This window comes from Seriola aureovittata, chromosome 21, assembly GCF_021018895.1.
Source record: "Seriola aureovittata isolate HTS-2021-v1 ecotype China chromosome 21, ASM2101889v1, whole genome shotgun sequence".
NCBI lineage: Eukaryota > Metazoa > Chordata > Actinopteri > Carangiformes > Carangidae > Seriola > Seriola aureovittata.
The window spans coordinates 9,024,089-9,042,276 of record NC_079384.1 but is presented as its reverse complement, the minus strand read 5'-3'; the positions used below and the strand labels follow the sequence as shown (position 1 = coordinate 9,042,276).

Sequence of the window (18,188 nt, the reverse complement as noted above, 5' to 3'; positions counted from 1 at the left end):
ATGACACTGATACTCTGAGCCAGCTGTGGGTTTCAAACGCCTGTCAAAGGAGACTGGCTTTGAAACTTTCTAACCACTTAACATGAAATGCTTTATATTTTAACCTTGTTTATTTTCCAGTGGATGTCATTTGAAAATCATATCATGGAGGGATAATTTTTTGCATATGCTGAGAATAAGGAGCAACTGCATTTGCTGTAGAAAGGAATATCTTTAAGGTATCAACAAGAAAGAACAGGCAGTATCAAAATGTCTCAATATCAAATACATTCAAAATGTTAATAATAAAACAAAAAGGCAACGATAAAAAAAATTCTAAAACTGTTACGAATTTTAAATGGTAAATCTGTGACAGTTATCATGCCATATCAGAACAGAAGGCTTAAATGGAACAGCAACAGTAACTAAGGGGGCCAGGGCTTGATGGATTATCACTTCCCACATATTAACTCTGCTCTAGACCCCTCAGGTGTAGGGCCCTCGGGGCAGGGGCCCACTATGCCCTTATTGTAATCCAGTCTTGGCTAAAACATGCTAAGCCAACAAGCCGGTCCCTCCAGGACATGTGTTACTTGTGAGACTTCCACTGTGTCTCATATCTGGACTGTGTTTTCTGCACCGAGCACACAGGAAACTGGAACTCTGTCCACATATTCTGCCCCATGAAATCTGATTAGCCTTCGGAATAGCCAAAGACGAGCGCTGATGTTCTGCATCTCGTATCATACACAGGTTTGAGTTTCAATCCCAGCCACCCGGCTCTGTGGTGAATGCAGGTATAGAGTGATGGTCATGATGTCACATTGATATGGCCTCTAAATAAAGGAGTGATGTAATGTTGCACTGTGGATGTGGAAGAGGACACGGGAGCAGATTATTGTACTCTAAAAGATAATACAGCTCTCTACTATGGCACAAACCTTTCCCACATCTATCTAGACATCCAAGAAAGAGAAAGAGCCTGTGGGTTTGGTGCTTGTCTAGTCCCTGTGTTTTTTTATGCAATGAAGACATTGATATCATGGTAAGAGAATGCTTTTCCAATAGCATCCAGTGAATAAAGAAGCTAAAATCTCTTGTTGAGGGTAAAAAATGACTATTGCAGGTATGTTCATGGTCTCTGATGACAGACGGGGGGCCCGTCGGTCAACATCAGTTTTAGTGCTGACCTCAGGCTGAATGTGTTGCAGCTTGTCTGTTTGTGATGTATGCAAACTGCACCGGGAATCTTGTGAATCAAGAGCGAGAGGCATGCCTTTTAGTATTTCTGAGAAAACATAAGCAAAGAGCGAAGCCAACGCCAAACACCTCAGTGACGCTTGATAAGCTTGGTTAAGCATATACACAGAGAGACAAATGCGCACCTTGTTGGGTGAATGACAGAGAGACAACTGATTCAACATTCAACGAAAATACAGGGAGCAAATGCCTATGAACGCCTCTGTGTATCCGAAGGGATCTTTGGGTGGCCACTGCTTAAAAGGCTTCTCTCAATTTAGTTCAGTGAGGCTCAGATTGCTGATGGCTCTCTACCACTCAACCAATAACAGAGCTGTCCAGCTAATACTGGTGGGGCCCATCTGTAGCACCTGTGGATGAGGCACCATACAGTTCTACAGATTCTACTCATTCTCAAGCGTCCCTTCAGGAAAAATAGAGTCGTCAGAACTGTAGAAATAAGATCAGGAAAAAAGTTATGAGAGCTCTCGGCACGTCAGTAAAATTTCCTCTGAGATCTTTTGAACACTTGGTTCATTCTCTACTCCCTGTATAATAGACACTAAATAGTTTACTCAGTTGTGAGCAGTAAATTGCAATTTCAGATACTTACTAATAATCCTCATTTGCGTCATCACTGTCAGCTGCAGAAATGTATAATGGTAATTTTCACATCTAAAATATGCGAGCAATTGCAGGATTTAGCAGAAATTAGAGTGCACTGCATGGACACTACTTTCTCTGTCAGATCTGATCAGACACAGACTGAGATCAAGATCTTACTCCAAACTAAACTCATAAAGAGGCAAAAAATATTTACACGGAATAAGATGTGTTTGTAAATCGTTACACCCTAATTAAAATACTACTATCTAAAGTAAATTTAATTTGTGATAAAATATGTAAATGCCTGAACCTCCTCTCGACTAGCCACCAATTTCTGATCAATCGATTTGATTCACTTTCTAAAGATACAGGCTTATCCTGCCTATGGTCACCATTTTGTCAGCCTGGCTGTCTATCACACATAGTATCTCTGAAGTCCTTCACTGGATTTCGAAAAATCTCCTGGGAGCAATGCTTCTTATTCCTCTTATCTTTTTTTTTGTAATATTTTCCCTGATTGGTAAAGGCAGGCCTGGCTTTGATAATGCAGATGATGCAGAACATCAAGAGACACTTGTTTACCCTCAAGGCCTTCCTCTTCTTCAGTACGGGCTGTGACCTCTCTGGCTGAGTTTAACCAAGAGGGTCACCATGTCTGTCTGGCACACAAAACAACAGATACTCTGGCATTCAGCCCTGCTCTTCTCAATCCCATTCTCCTCTTCCCATTCCAGATTTCTACAGAGGCAGCACCGAGTGTCAGGTTCAGCTACGGTATCAACTGTCAGGGATTGGAGTCAGATCAAAGTGGGACAGTGAAAAGACCGAGATCCACACCCCGACTCCTAAACGTACAAAGAAGCTAGGGAGCGAACTCCCCCCCACCCCCCCACCCCACCCCGGGGAGTTGTAATGGGAGCGGCCGATTACCCCTGTGTACCACTGCCATTTGGGCCAACGCAGGGGGGCTACAGTGGAGGATAGCATGCAGCCACTGAAGAGGCCTTGCATACAGTAGCATGGACAAAAGGTAGACAATCTCTAACCCTGGCAATGGTAGAAATGTCCTTTTCACAGTGTTGTTAGGACAACATGTATGACCATCAACAATGTCAAATGCAATCTGAATTTTTACCTACATAACAGCTGTGGTGGCTCATCCCAATATGTATCTTATTATTCGAAAAACTCATTAATGCAGCACTCAACAGACCCAGAGTCACCCCATCCTTGTCCGCGTCAATCTGGTGTTGTTCCTCTATGCTGCATCATGAAGAACTATCCGCCTCTTACCCCTTCAGAAACCAAGAGAAAATCAAGTTAGGACCGATCCGCTGCCCAATTTATCTCAAATCCTCGCCGATGCAGATCTAATTTCATCCTCTTAGTACCACAAACAGGAAGAAGAAGCCAGTCGATAAACAGCCCATGGTCACCGTTGGAGGGAGTGAAGTGGTGGTGGTGGTGATGGTGATGTGGGGTGGTGTGGAGGAAAGTGAATATGGTGACACAGTGGAAAAAGAAAGCAGGAGGGTTGTCATTATGTTTCGCCCAGTCCATCACTCACTCCATCAACCTCTGCCCTTCTAATTCCATAAATGTAATTAGAGTATGTAGGCAAATTAGCTAAAAGCATTGTAAGTAAATTGAAAATACTAAATGACTTGAAAACTTGAAATGAGATGTTATTTTTTCTCACTACACATATATTTGTGTTTATTCATATTTATGCATAATAATAAGAATTTATAGGCTTTTGGACAACAAAGTAAGTGATACCAACAATGGTGAATAATTCTTTTCTGGGGGAAACCCAAAGAAGTAAAAACAGCACTTTGTGAACATACAATTCCTGCAGCCTGAGCTCATGAACAACCGAGGCCTGAATTTTAAATGTGATCAGGATGTAAAAGCCGGAGTAGCATGAAGCATGAAAGAGATAAAGTGCGACATGTGAGAGGTTCGGGTGGGGCGTTCTTGAATGACACAGATTTTATTTAATATCACTTACTGGTTTGGTAAGAATATTTTTGAAGGGGAAAGACACAAAAAAGCAAAATGCCCAGATGCTTTTTTAGGATGTTACAAATCTTTGGCGAGTCAAAAAGATGTACTGTAGATCTGAGGGCTAAAGGAAGCAGTCATGGGTTGACAGCAGAACCAGATGGCGAGAGGAAGCCCTCTGGTAAACCTCTTATCTAATATTTCAAATGGATGGCTGATGGAAACAGCATGTCACAGACCACATAATTCATAATCATCACAGTTTTATTGTAATGGATTTTTTTATGGAATTAATTAATGTACAGTATAAGAATGACCACATATAACGTAATAGTTATTATATCTAACTATGAGGGGCTCACACACAATGGTTACATTTTGTTTTTTACTGTATTTCACTTTGAATGGAAGACATTAGTGTAACGATGCAGAAACACACAACATAGTGTTTAAAAAACATGAATTTCATCCTTGTGAGACGTAATTTTCAGGACAGTAAAGGTGTCACAGAAAATCTAAGAGAAGAACCCAGCATGGCTCAAGTCATGGTACATAATATATATTTGACTTTACGAAGTGCTGATTGTTCACACATGGTTTGCTGAGTCAATTTCATGACTTCTAGGGTTGCAGCTACAGTCCCCTGACTGTCCGGCCTTCTCAGGAGTATAGAATTCACCAGGGAAATCTAATTACTCTTGACAGAAACTGTAGATGGCCCGATTTGTCTTTATCAAGAACGGTCCTATCAAAACAAAAGGCCTTGTGAACAACAAGAAAAAGCTACTACAAAATATTTTCCCATGAATGTCTGTTCACAAAGGCTAGAAACAACAGGTGTGCCCACAGGAATTCACATTCACATTATTAGTGTATGTGTACCTGTCTCCTGCTCTCTTAAAGTGGCAGAGGAACACACAGGGAAAGTCAAACAACAACGAGGGAATTTTCCTGAAATGAAACAAAATAATCCATCATCCTCATAACGTCATCATGTCTTTGCAGCAAATACACTCAAATGTATAGTCGGGATGTTGGGGGAATTCTTAGTGGGAAATAGGATTTGTTGAATATCTGTGGATAATATGGCCGTTTTCCTAACCACAAAGTGAAACTTCTATTCATTAAAACTTGTTTTATATCAATATTCTCTTCATGAAGAATCCCAGAGGCTGGAGTCTTGCGCAAATGGACTAAGATGTAACGATTCAGATGTAATTATGCTGTGAGCTGCAGTGTGTAGTGGTCAGTGCTGCTGACATGAGGGGCAGCATGCGGAGAGGTCAAACGTCAGACAGGACCATTCCTGACCCCTCCAGCACACCACACTGGGGACTTTATGAGAGAATCCAATTTAGCCAACTAAGCCCTCAACATCTTGTAAAAGTCAACAAGCTGTCACTCATATTTCCCTCTTTTCCCCATCCACCACCTTCGCCTTCTCTCCCTTCATTCTGTCCCCCTTCCTTACTTCCTTCCTGAGGCTACAAACTCCCCTGTTGTGGCACTGCGATGAGTATTCAAGATGGTTTGATAGCTCAAACTTAGAAACTGCTTGGTAGAGAATCCTTGCCAGGAAATCGGATCCTGGCAAGGATGATGCAGATAAAGAGATTTAAAGCAAAACAAAAGAAAACTCTGAGAGGAGCCTTTACTTAAATACATGTGCCACTTTGTTCGTTTCTTTAAGCCATCGTTTAAGGCAGTTCACTCAGCAGCTCGCTACATCAAGTTGAGAGGGATAAATTGATTGTATGGCAGCAGTTTATGAATGAAAGATAAGGTATGACTCGCCACATATGGATGTTGTTAGATCTGACATATGTGGGTGGGTTCAGAAAGGTGAGACAAAATCTGTGAAGCTTCGGGAACTGCATTTACTTAATTCGATTAGATACAGAGCAGATGAGTGGAAGAAAAGAACTGAGTAAAAAGAGAGAGATTAGGGATGGATTCAAAAGCCACATCCATTTCAGCAGGATACGTTATACTTTTGAACTTGAGGGTAAAGATTTCCCAAATACTAATCAGGGTTAGCCACTGTTAGCCCGTCTCTTTAGCATTTTTGTCCATGCTTGGCGTGTAGCTATATGACAATAGCTGCACTTCCATTAACCAGCTAAATGAGCAATTTGAAATAGCAAACTAAAAAACAAGTAATTGAAACGTGAATTTAGAAAAAGAAACTCTCAAATGTTGCAAAAAAAACAAAAAAAACCAAAATGGTCACAGGAGGTGATTTTTCAGACTATCCGACAAGGCCCTCGTCGCCTTCGATTAAATACTACAACAGCTATTGTGCTAAATCTAAGCAAAATCATCGCCCCCAATGTTTGAAATCTGTCGCCATGTTTAGTTGGAATGATATAGTGGGAGGAGAAAAACACAGCTTAACTCAATGGAAACACATACAATTTGCTTTTATGTTTTATTGACTTTTCTTAAAAATCGCTTCTATTTTGTTCTAAACTGCAATGGAAATGACACTAATGTCAGTCTGACGGTCGATCGGTCGGGCCACCACGTAGGTGTAAACTGAAATATCTCAACAACTATTGGATAGATGAAACATTGTGCAGACATTTATGGTTCCCAGAGGATGAAGCCTAATGACTTTGGTGGCTTTCTCTTGACTTTTCATCTAGCACCACCTTCAGGTTAAATTTATCCAGTGAAATATATCTCAGCATTTATTTGGTGGATTGGCACTAAATTTTCTAGAGACTTTGGTGATGCCCTAATGTTTCCTGTAGCACCGCCATGAGGTTCACATTTTCGGTTTTGAGTGAAATGCCTCTCTAATTGTTAGAATATAGAAGAAGATTAGAAGATAATTGATAGATCACAGCAATTGCACATCTTGACTTTAGTGACCGTCTCACTTGAACACCTGATTTTGGTTTGATGCCATCATTAATATCTTCTCAAGTTATTTTCCAAACTGTATGTACACTTTTTAAAAAAAATTTTATGAAGGGTTACTACGTTAAACTGATCCCCTTTTCCTTTAAAGCAAATTTTATTCTTTCTTTTTTTAAAGTTTTTAAACTTCATACTAAAACTGCCTTGTCATCCTGTGTGGAGCTGAGGCACATCCAGGGCATTACATTAGATTTGTAGTGAGGTTTTCTCTCAACAAAGGATGTCTGCTAATTAGTGACTTGTAGATATCAAGTTATGTTATTTTGTTATTTCTTGTGAGTGAGTCTGTTTCTCTCTCATTCATGTTCACACCTTGTCCTCGCTCTGAAGCCTGCATTTAGCCACAGGATTAACCTCCCAGTGGTATATTATCAGAGGAGGTAAGCTATTACTTTAGAAACAAAGAGCGATCAATCAGACGCCGTCTCCGAGATAAAGAGGGTGTTGGTCCTTTAGTGCCTATCATGAACCCATCCTGGGTATAGGTGTAGTACATAACACCATGAACAGTTGTTAACAAGATAATGCTCCTTATTTTTTTCATATTAAGCCAAAAGATGCGAAATATGATCTGTAATGTAATCTCCACTTAATTTACCTGAATACATCAGTAGTGGAGTGGAGAGTTTTTGTACTGGCCCATGTGGTATTGGACTTACTGCACTTCTTTGAAGTCTTTGTACTGTACCATTACACCAATGACAAATTACATGTTGTGGGTGTGTGGTAAGTGTTGTTATGTCTACTGTTGGTCTTATCCCATACTGTTGAGGACATACTGAATGACAATGATGAATTTCACCACCAAAGAGAAGACTAGGGAGACATCGCCTCTGTCAGACAAAAGAGAGAAACCTGACCTCTTGTATCACTGACAGCTTCTTTCATGTCAAATGAGAACCATCTTGTATTAATGGTTTGGATTGTGGTTATTGTTACATTTATGTGCCCTGTACAAGAACATGTTGTGTTAGCATAATAGAGTTTGTATTTAGTTTTTTTAAATGCTTCTATGCAATTTCAAGATAGAAGATCAAAATTTAAGTATTTCTATAAAAAACAAAAAAAAGCAACAAAAAAAAAGCGGCAAAAAGACAATAATGTAAATCAGCTTTGGAGTCCTCAGGTAATCAACATTGCACATGTTTATTACTAATGATTTTCATTAATGAAATATTGCTTTAATGATTGTAAAAGCACTGATGATACAACTAATAAATATCATACTGAATAGAAAAAGGTGAGCTGTGTGCTTAATGTGTGTAATGTGTGTTTGATCTTATGCTGCCCTCCAGTGTTCGAAGGAAAAAATACCATAACTTAAAAAAAACCTCTTAGAGAGGAGCACGAATCAGGAGAAATGTATGGGATACATTTCAAAATATTACAACTTTTTCAGGAACCATTACTATTCCTGAATGTATTTAAATCGTGTGTTAGGTAAAGTTAATAACTTTATAATTAATTAAAATGTAGAGTAAAACAATAACAAGAATACAGAGGTTAATAAGAGTTACCTGGTTTCAGGACTAGTGTTCTTAGTGAGATGGCTGCAGTGTCATGGTGAGAAATATCTCTCACTGCTCTTATGTGATAACCGGGGCAGCAATGCTGCAGGGAAACAAACTACAAGATTTCAGCTGTGTAAGAAGTGTAAATTACAGCAGCTGCAGTAAACAACTTGATTCTTCCAATCTTACTGCGAATACACACTACAACTGTGCAGTTGGCTGGACTCGGGTTTAACACAAAACTTCCCATGGCAACAAATTAAATGCATAATCCTTAATGTGAAAATACTTTATTTATAATTATAATAGTTCATTATACATGATTACTTATCATATGGCTGAGATTTAATAAGAATCACCACAAAGAAACTAAACATTCAATCTATAAATATCAGACACAGTGAATATGGTAAAGGAAAAGAGGTTTGAACTTTAGCATGGAGGACACTGGTGCCCCCTACTGTTGCAAAGCAAAATTAAATACTACACATACAAAATCACAGGGACAAGGCCTCGGACACAGAAATACAATCTAAAAGCATACGTAATATGTTGAGTCATTTCAAAATATGGATCATCTCTGTTCTCCTTAGACCAGAGTTTTGGCAGTCAGCAAACTGAATAGCAGACTGACCAGCAGGGTCACCAGTGAGGTCATCTGGCCTGGAGCACTGCTTCGTTCCATCATTTTGCCTGCAAGAGAAGAACCAAAGTTTAAAACACATGCACTGATTAAGCTGTATATCAAATACAAGGAGACAAAAGTTATAAAATAATAAGAAGAGCTTACCACCACTCACTGGTATCAGGTGTAGTGGTCCTAGTGAGATGGAGGCAGTGTCATGGTAGGATACAGCCCTCCCAACTCGCCTGTGGTAACCCGGGTGGCAATGCTGCAGGAAAACAACATTAGAGGCTTCTGCTGATGCATCTGTTGATAATCTATATAATGTATCTACAAACTTAGAAGGACACACACACACACGCACACACACACACACACACACACACACACACACACACACAGGCACACACACAGGCACACACACACAGTGGTACGTACAGCTGTGCAGTTGTTGTTTGACAGAAGACACAGGTGGACCTGGCAGTGCAGGTAGATGGATGAAAAGTTGGTAAAGGTGAACATCCTGAAGGAGAATCTGGCCGCAGCGGAGATGCCATTCTGAACCACCTCTACTGTTTCATCTGCTGGATTAGGACACCTGGAAGGAAAGGAGGGTGGTAGAAGTTAGAGTCTTATGCACTTTAAATTGTTTCATACTTTGGCAATAAAGAGAAAGAAATCAATGTGAAGATAAAGTGAAGTTGCAGTAGCTCCTTTACTCTGCACTGATGAGATCCCAGCGGACAGGGTAGTTCGCATTGTTGATTGGCGTGGCCCAACAAGAGTCAAGAATGGTGGAGATCTGCCGTTCATCAATTCCCTCTGTCCGCACCTCCACATACAACCTCTGGTCTATTTCCATTTCTATGTTGCTGTCACCGGTCAGGGGAGAGCTGAAGCCAGCGTCCTGGTAGGGGATCATTCTCATGTGATACTGTCCACGGCCATTTGGAAGCTTCTTCCTCACAATGCTGTGAAAAAAACAGATAATATGACTTCATGACTTACAGTTCAATGTAAAAAGGAATGTGGGAATTTAGATTTAGTTAACAACACCTAAGTGATGTATTTGGTCAAATAAAACATGTAGAGGAGATGGTTTTGTCACCTCTCTAAAGGATTGATGCCCACAGACATAGACAGGGCCTGAGACAGAGGGTATTCACAGCAGAAACGCAGATGGATGTTCCTTTGGCGGCTGATTAGACCGTCATGAGGGTCCACATCGCCCTGGATCATGTTCTCATAGATGAAATGGGTTCCATTGCTCTTAAAATTGAAAAGACAAGCTTGATTATCTTTGCATGATACAAAATCTTGCTCCATCTGAACTGATAACATTATAGTGTAATGGACTGTACCCTGAGAACTGTCCCACACAGCTGCTCGTCATTGTTAAAGTGGAACAACAGTCGTCCGTCCTGGAGAGTACTTTTACAGGAGTCGTCTTTGAGATGGAGGGCGCTAGAGTGGAAGCCAGCTTCAAACAGCTGGCAGCGTGACAGAGACATGGTGCCTGAACTACTGACACAAGTGATGGACGAGTCTATGGAAGAGTGATAGAAATTCAAATTTGTTTCTGCAGTTTTTGTATAGTTAATCTCGTAATTTAAAGATGCACTAATCAATATTTCTTTATAAGCATCATCACTTCAATGATCTAAATAACAAATCATTGTTTTAAGAGGAGCTGCCCTGACCGTAGCTCTCATTGTGGGGCCGATGGTGGTGTTCATCACAGAAGCAGCCATACACACCGTCCTTCTCACCACACCACTCACTCTCTGTGCAGTTCAACTCTTCACAGGGGTCAGACTCAGCTATAGACATAGTGGGGAAAGGTTGAGAAGAGAAGTGACTTGCGATGAAACAAGAAACAGGAAATATCTTTTTTCCAAAAGTGGCTAGCTCTGTTAAGCTATTGGTTTATTTTCTCATTCATTATTTTAGCACCTTGCACACATACCACAATGTAAAGCAGAGCGCCACTCAGAGATGTTTAACCCCAAAACTGAGCAGGTTCTCTCATAGGCTGAGATTGCAGAACAGAGCATGCCATTGGCTGGAGTGTAGAGGCAGAGATCATAGACACAGGAACTGAAAAATGGCTGTGGGTCAGAGTGCAGGTGACAGGCACTGAATGGGCCACTGGTGTTGGTGATAACACTGCAGAGCGCAGAGTATTCTTCCCTGTAGGTACAGTCGGTCAATCCACCACCATTGTCTTCATCTGTGGATCCACATCTGGAAAAGACATTATAGGTTTAACATTGGGGCAACTTTGTCTGACTTTCTGTAATATGAGTATTGTTGTCATGGCGGCCTTTGGGTGTGGATAATTGAAAATGCATCGCACTGTTGCTTAACATTTTGAAGAAATACAAGGTGGTGAAGCTGAAGAAGACTATATTTACTGTATGTAGAGAAAGTATTTTTCATAACAGCTCACCCTGGTCGGCTTGTGGGTGCCTTCCAGCTGTGTCCAAACTCATTGTCATTTTGTGCCTGTGTCCCATTGGGCAAGACTTTGTCATCTGCAGGATCATTGTTGAAGTTCCCACACATCCCAGCGACTCTGTTTTGACAGTGTTGGTCGATTCTGACCAGTAAGGTACTGCGGCCATCAAACTGGACGATCAGGTTAACGGCATCAACCACCATGTAGCTTCCCTGCCTCTCCACCCGAGCTAAGGTTCCTGTGGTGGTGGGAAGAGACACCTCACTCCCATTTACCTGGTGGGATGAGAGATTAGAGATTAGATGCACAAATATTGAGGAGGCACTTGTTATTACCTTGGTTTACACCAGGCAGATATAGAGACTAGTTCATCTTGAAAATAATTAGGCATTTACCGTTACTCTTTTGTTTGGTCCGATCCTTATGTGCACATTCTCTGTTCGATTCGAAAGGTATACATCCACTGCTGATACAAACGACACGCGGTTGTTACCACGGTGATTATTGGTGGCTACTACTTGAAACTGGGTTTCATTGGTGCTGTGGCTCACGCTCTCAGTGATGATGTAAGAGCACGTGCCCTGGAAATGAGCTAGTGCCCCATCAAAGGTGATGTAGTGTGGGTCCCCCCACACAGTGCAAGTGGACATAGTAGCAAAACAGCCCAGCCGGCCATTTCTGATGGTGCACTCTTGTGTAGAAGTGCAAGATGCAGCGGTGCAGCGCAGGTCATTGGGAGCATAACATTCGCATCGCTGGGAGCAACCATCCGTCCAGAAGGACTCACCAGCCTGGAGCATGTGAGAAAGAGAGCTGCTTAATGGATCTTGACCAAAGGTAAATATGTGCAAAGACTGAAATCTTTGTATAATTTATATGATAGGCACAATCAGATGAATGACAAGCATATTTATACAAATCTGGTGTTTTATTAATTTCCAGTTAAATGACTTACATTATAGTAGAAGCCATCATACTGGCAGCCACAGCTTTCCACGGGGACACATGTTGACCCACTCCTGAGGAACCCCTCATCACAAAAACATCCCTCAGAGCAAACCTGTTCGCAGGTGGCATCAATGCTGCTGGCACAGGTGTGGCCACAGTCAGTACCACACAGCTCATAATGGCTGTTGGCTGGACAGTCCAGTCCTTAATAAGTGAGGAAAGAAATTGTTAAAGCTAAATGACTTCATACAGTTAACCAAGCTTGTATGTAGATGCAGAAGGTTAAGACACCTCTTTGATTGTCTCTTAGTGTGTTTGTATAATTGATCAACACCAAATTGACCAGTTGACTTACTGCAGGTGGTGTTCTGTCTCCAAGGGTAGATTCGAACATTAGCAGACTGACAGGCACTGACATACGCTTGAATGGCCCTGCACAGAAGATCTTGGCCCCCATTTCCAGACACACAAACATCAAACACACAGTCATTGAAATATGGAGCTGGGTCCACCTGCTCATGGCAGAAGCTGAAGGGGCCGCTGGCTGCTTTGATCACCTCACACTGAGCTCTAGCAGGTTGTTCGTTGGTACACCGCGGGCAGGAGGAACCACACCCATCACTGCAGGTGTAGTTGCCTGCAACCTTCCAAGCTGTCCCAAACACATCTGGAGTGGCGACTATTGTTCCAGATGGGGTGCGGAAGTCATCATTTTGATTCCCATTGAAGTTTCCACAAAGTCCACATGTCTGTCCTCTGTCATGTAGATAATGATTAGAGAACTTCAATGCCATTAATTGGGTAGAATCAATAAAAACTGTTTTGCAGGTGAGTGGTGATGAATAAAAAACGAGTAATGACACAGTATGAATGTAAGTACCAGTAAAAATATTTTAGACTAATGCAGATGTGAAAGAAGGTCAAAATATATTTTGATCTTAATATATATATAATATATCAGATTCTTACGCACTAGTCCAACAGCTTGGAGCATAAAACCTCAAAACAGCCTCAGCAAAAGTTTTCTGTCAGACAAGAAGACTACTGTGGTTTACATAAATTCATTTTAAAATCAAAACTAAAATTGGTAGGCAACTAGCATTAGGACGCTGAAATTAGTGTAATTGGTTTTCTCCTTCTGGTCTGTCAGAACATGGGAAGCAGAATTGTGAATTCTATGTTTGTTTGTTACTGTATAAAATATGTGAGCAATTAGAACATCAAAGTAGTTAAATTTCAGCTGTGGTGAATGGCAGATACCTGTAATTTGATGGCACAGAGATGGACACTGTACTCCGTCCATCATAGGTGACTCTGAGGCCAAAATCAGTAGTGATAAATGTTTGAGGTCCACTTGCAAAGATAGACACATTTCCACTCAAGACAACTGGTAAATTTGCGGTTATTCCATTTACCTACACAATTGGAAAAACAAAATTGAAAGAACAATTTAATTTTATTCATATTGATCGATTCTGTATTTTTGTGTCCGATACCAACATTGATATGTCAGAGTTTAAGGCTTCTAATTGCAATACATTGGCTCATAATATAGACACATTTTTAATAAGGATCGCTTAAGTCGCTCAATTTCCCTTAGCGGGACTTTACTTACCAGTGCTGTCTAGTAATCAAGCTAATAATGGCATCACTGTTTCTTAACTACTACAGACATGTGTTAAGCATTAGTCTACTGAAAAAATGAAAAATATCAGTAATGGTTTAGAAATGGTTCAGCTCACCTCTACCATACCTCTGTTGTCCCTTGACACACGCACTCGGTATCCCAACACATTCACAAAAACTTCAGCCGTGATTGAGACTGTCAACCCAAACCACGGCTCATTCTTAGCTTCCACTGAAAAGTGGGGGAGTCCATTAGTGTGATTACAAAGGGTCGCCAGAACATAGCGGCAGGTTCCCTGGAAGTCATAAGCCTTTTGATCAAATGTGAGGTAGTGGGGGTCTCCAGAGGCAGAGCAGGTGCCATGAGGGTTTGGATGACATCCAAATTCACCCCCTACCACACGGCACGACTCCTGGGGACCACAGGAGCTGGGATTACAGTGGACTGTCCCTGTTGTGCCGTTGCAGGTACAGAAACTCTGGCATACCTCACCATCCCAGAACTGTTCGCCACTTTGCCGATAGCGTCCTTCATGATGGCATCCACAAGATGTTGGTGGTACGCACTGGTTGCCATTGAGGACAAAACCATCATCACACTGGCACCCATCCTGGCACAGAGTGTTACAGGAGAAGGGAAAGGAAAGGCTGGGGCAGGTGGAGGGACAAGTGTTTCCACAGAGTTCATAATGGCTGTTTGCTGGGCAGGTGTGCTCTAAAGAAGAACATACAGGTTGATAAAGTAAGGTCATTACATAGCTTTATACCATATCCAAACTTCATCTAAAAGAAGGGAAAGTTCTTACCACAGCCAGTTATATTCCTCCAGTGTCCCAGGGCTACGCCCTTCTGTTGACACATTAGAGCATAATCACGTAGGACCTCACATAGTGCTGATGCTGGATCTCTAGAGACTCTAATGGTCTCCATGCATGCACTCACATGCTGCTGTGGGTCCACCATGGCCCAACACTGGGTAAACGGCCCATTCGGTGAGGCAATAATGCCACAGCCCTCACTAGAATTGGAATTTGTCCTAGAATTTTCATTTACACTTTCCACACAGTGTGCAGCGAGGGAGCCATCTCGCCAGCTGTCTCCAAAGACCTGAGAGCTGTTGACCAGGAGGCCATTGGGTGTACGGAAGTCGTCATGTGAGTTACCATTGTAGTTTCCACAGAGTCCACCCAGTGAACCATTGTAGATACCGGGTGCAGTGATACGTACAAAGTGAGGCCAAACTGTCTGCACAGTCACACCAAAGGCGGTGTGAAGGATGATACTGTGAATGCTGCTGTGGTAGACTTGGATTCGGTTGGATGCTGAGCTGAATGGTAGTCTGATCCGCTGACCGTCAACCTAAAGACCATTTCAACAGCTAGTGTCAGATTTTCAGGGTGACAAGATTTTCAATATTCATATACAAAATGTCTAAATCATCATCAAAATCAAAGTCGCTTACCTGAACTGTGCTGTTTTCTGCCATCTCAATGGAGACTTGTGTTCCCTCTGCCTCAAACTTTAGCAACCTGGCAAAACCATTTTGGCCTCTAGGCACTTTCTCTGCTGTCACTGCAAAGTGGGGGTGATGAGACAATCCCATCACTTTGGCAAGAGTCAATCGACATGCCCCAGGATACTGGTATGTCAGTCCATCAAATGTATGATATGACCCCTGGCCCTTTATCCAGCATGTTTCATAGCTGTTAGGTCTGCATCCTCTTTCTCCCTCCTCCACCCTGCATGATTCCAGTGGACCACAACCATGTGAGTGACAGGTCATGGAGCCATAACTGCAGCTACAACGTCTCCCACAGTTCTCGTCTAGTATTACAGTTTGTCCAGAGCGGTAGTAACGACCTTCAAAGCTGCAGCCACACTCAGCATGAGGGACACAGACCCCAGCACTGAGGATGTGGCCTGAATTGCAGATGCAGCTCTCCTGGGCAGGGAGAGGGCAGTTTTGGGTGGAATTGGGATTGACACAGGTAGCTGGACATCCTGTGCCTTGGGACTCAAAGTGGCTGTTGGCTGGACAGGGGATTTCTAGGTGCAAGCAAACAACATTGATACTGACATAAAGGACAGTTTAAAATTATATTAATTATCAATAATAATTAATAATTAATAATTATATATTTATATTGAAATAGAGTTGAATGACTGACAGACATACCACAGAAGTCACGTCTCCTCCAGCTTGGCAGCTGGAGACCAGTCTGTTCACACTGACTTGCATAAACATTTAGGGCTTGGCACAGAATGGGCTGATAGCCTCCTCCTGCGCACAGATCATACACACAACTCTGCAGAAAGTTTAGTGGGAGAATTCGTGGATGGCAAGCAGCAAAGGGTCCAGAACTGCTCTGGAGGATACCACAATGGTCTGCATTGCTGTATAAAGCTGTCTGATCTGCAGTGCAGTTAACACAGTCCAGACCTCCACACTGCTCGTCACATCCAGGCTCATCGTCCCCTGATACTTTCCAACTGTTGGCAAAAACTACATCAGAGCTCACAACCTCGCCTTGGGGCGTTTGAAAGTCGTCCCCAGGGTCGTGGTTGAAGTTTCCACACAGGCCACATGTTGCATTCTGGTAAGTGTATGGCAAACTGATCAAGGCATAATAATTTGTGTCGTAAGAAACTACCAAGCCAAAGTCAGTACTGATGATCACAGAAAAACCTGACTCATAAACTTGGATGGTGCCATTGTGAAGGGAGAACGGAGTGGTTGCAAAGTTTCCATTAACCTATAAGAACATAAACAGGCAAAGACATTGTTGTAAAAGTATTAACTACATAAAAATATAACAGGTATATACTGTATATAACTTATTGTGAATAAGTGAAGTTCTCGTTGCTAACCTTAGCCTCACTGCGTCGTCCTTTGACAAGCTCGATAGTTTCATTATAGACATACACTTTGACCAGTCTTGTCCAGGATAAACGAGTGCTGCCCCGGTGCTCGTTCTTACCCTCTACACGATAGTAGGGCAGCCCATGACCACACTGTTCTGAGAGAACGTAGGTGCAGGTGCCCTGAAAGTGAAACACTGTGCCATCAAAGGTATAGTAATGTGGATCACCACTTATGGTGCAGGTGCGTCTCTGCACCGTCTGGCAGGTGAACTGAAAGGTACTTGGTCCGCAGATTTGGGAAAAGGAGCAGCGTTGACTGACACACTGCAGACCTGCTGAGGTGCAGGTGCACTTCTCTGTACATGCACTGTCCCTCCAGAATGAGTCACCGAGCTGCACGGGTTTACCTTTGAAGAAAATAAATAGAAAGGTTGTTTGAAAGGCCTTGACTTCAAAACATAAATACTATTAGTATTTTAACCATTTTACTCTTTGGCACAGTTTTGCCTTTATTTTTAGAGCAAACAACAGAGTGTTGACAAAAAACGAGTTGAAGAAAAATCCCCAGCTTTCTTGTACCAAGGCTGTGCATGCTCATGATCAGGGTCTTGATCTTGTAGGACAGATGCCCTCATCCTTTGACTTTTGATTACTGCTTTGACATACCAAAACAAATAACAATAAATTTCTACATTTTTTTAATTGTACTTTCTACTTAGATTATCTTTATATCAGGATATTTCTATGTAATAGCTTTTCAGTGCACAGTATGGTCGGCTATGTGCAACATATAAAACATTAATCAATAGCTCAACAATAAGGACAGACGTATCTTTTTCACTGATCACATATCCACATTATTGTAAGAAAAAAAGCATCTATAGTGATCAACCTTGGTTCTGCTCTTACCATTGTAAGTGCAGCCTCTTGATCCAGTGTCGGTGCGGAACGCCCAGCGACCGGGTACATTGACATTACTGCTCAGGCGGAAAACTGAGTTAATGCCTGTTGCATTACTAGAGAATGATCCCGGGATGGTGAAATGGTGAGCAGAACCGACTGTGTCATATCCAGCCTGGAAATACATGTCACATAGAAATATTATAATATATGTTTTTTGTCTTTGAACATTGGCATTACAGCATTCCGTTTTGAATACAGCTTGGACACTTTAAAACACCTTTTACAATTTGGTTCTTTGTAGGTTCTCACCTGTATATTGCGAGTTGTTGCAGCTAGTATCCCATAGTTCATCAGCACAAATGAGTAGCGGCCACCAGAAATCAAGACTGCTTGGATGGTTGTTTGCTGAAAAAAATTGACTTATGATTTTTTATAGTAAAGATAGCAAATAAGCAATCTCACACATACAGAAATATGTATTTCCCCATTTAGAACAAGCTGACTT

General features: G+C 41.8%; 1 protein-coding gene across 1 annotated transcript in view; it reads right to left on the bottom strand.

Moving 5' to 3' along the window:
- Positions 1–8,567: 8,567 nt before the first annotated feature.
- LOC130162814 (IgGFc-binding protein) overlaps positions 8,568–18,188 on the bottom strand; it is a 31,498-nt gene continuing 21,877 nt past the window's right edge. The window contains exons 29-48 of the mRNA XM_056366652.1: positions 17,951–18,088; positions 17,690–17,855; positions 16,787–17,187; positions 16,095–16,671; positions 15,381–15,964; positions 14,725–15,277; positions 14,035–14,633; positions 13,553–13,707; positions 12,648–13,048; positions 12,300–12,496; positions 11,740–12,135; positions 11,336–11,619; positions 10,853–11,130; positions 10,587–10,706; positions 10,248–10,432; positions 9,995–10,155; positions 9,606–9,857; positions 9,325–9,484; positions 9,052–9,154; positions 8,568–8,954 (exon numbers count right to left, since the gene is read on the bottom strand). Coding sequence (XP_056222627.1) covers positions 8,851–8,954; positions 9,052–9,154; positions 9,325–9,484; positions 9,606–9,857; positions 9,995–10,155; positions 10,248–10,432; positions 10,587–10,706; positions 10,853–11,130; positions 11,336–11,619; positions 11,740–12,135; positions 12,300–12,496; positions 12,648–13,048; positions 13,553–13,707; positions 14,035–14,633; positions 14,725–15,277; positions 15,381–15,964; positions 16,095–16,671; positions 16,787–17,187; positions 17,690–17,855; positions 17,951–18,088 — 5,814 coding nt within the window. The 3' untranslated portion in view covers positions 8,568–8,850. The remainder of the gene's footprint in view (positions 8,955–9,051; positions 9,155–9,324; positions 9,485–9,605; positions 9,858–9,994; positions 10,156–10,247; positions 10,433–10,586; positions 10,707–10,852; positions 11,131–11,335; positions 11,620–11,739; positions 12,136–12,299; positions 12,497–12,647; positions 13,049–13,552; positions 13,708–14,034; positions 14,634–14,724; positions 15,278–15,380; positions 15,965–16,094; positions 16,672–16,786; positions 17,188–17,689; positions 17,856–17,950; positions 18,089–18,188) is intronic.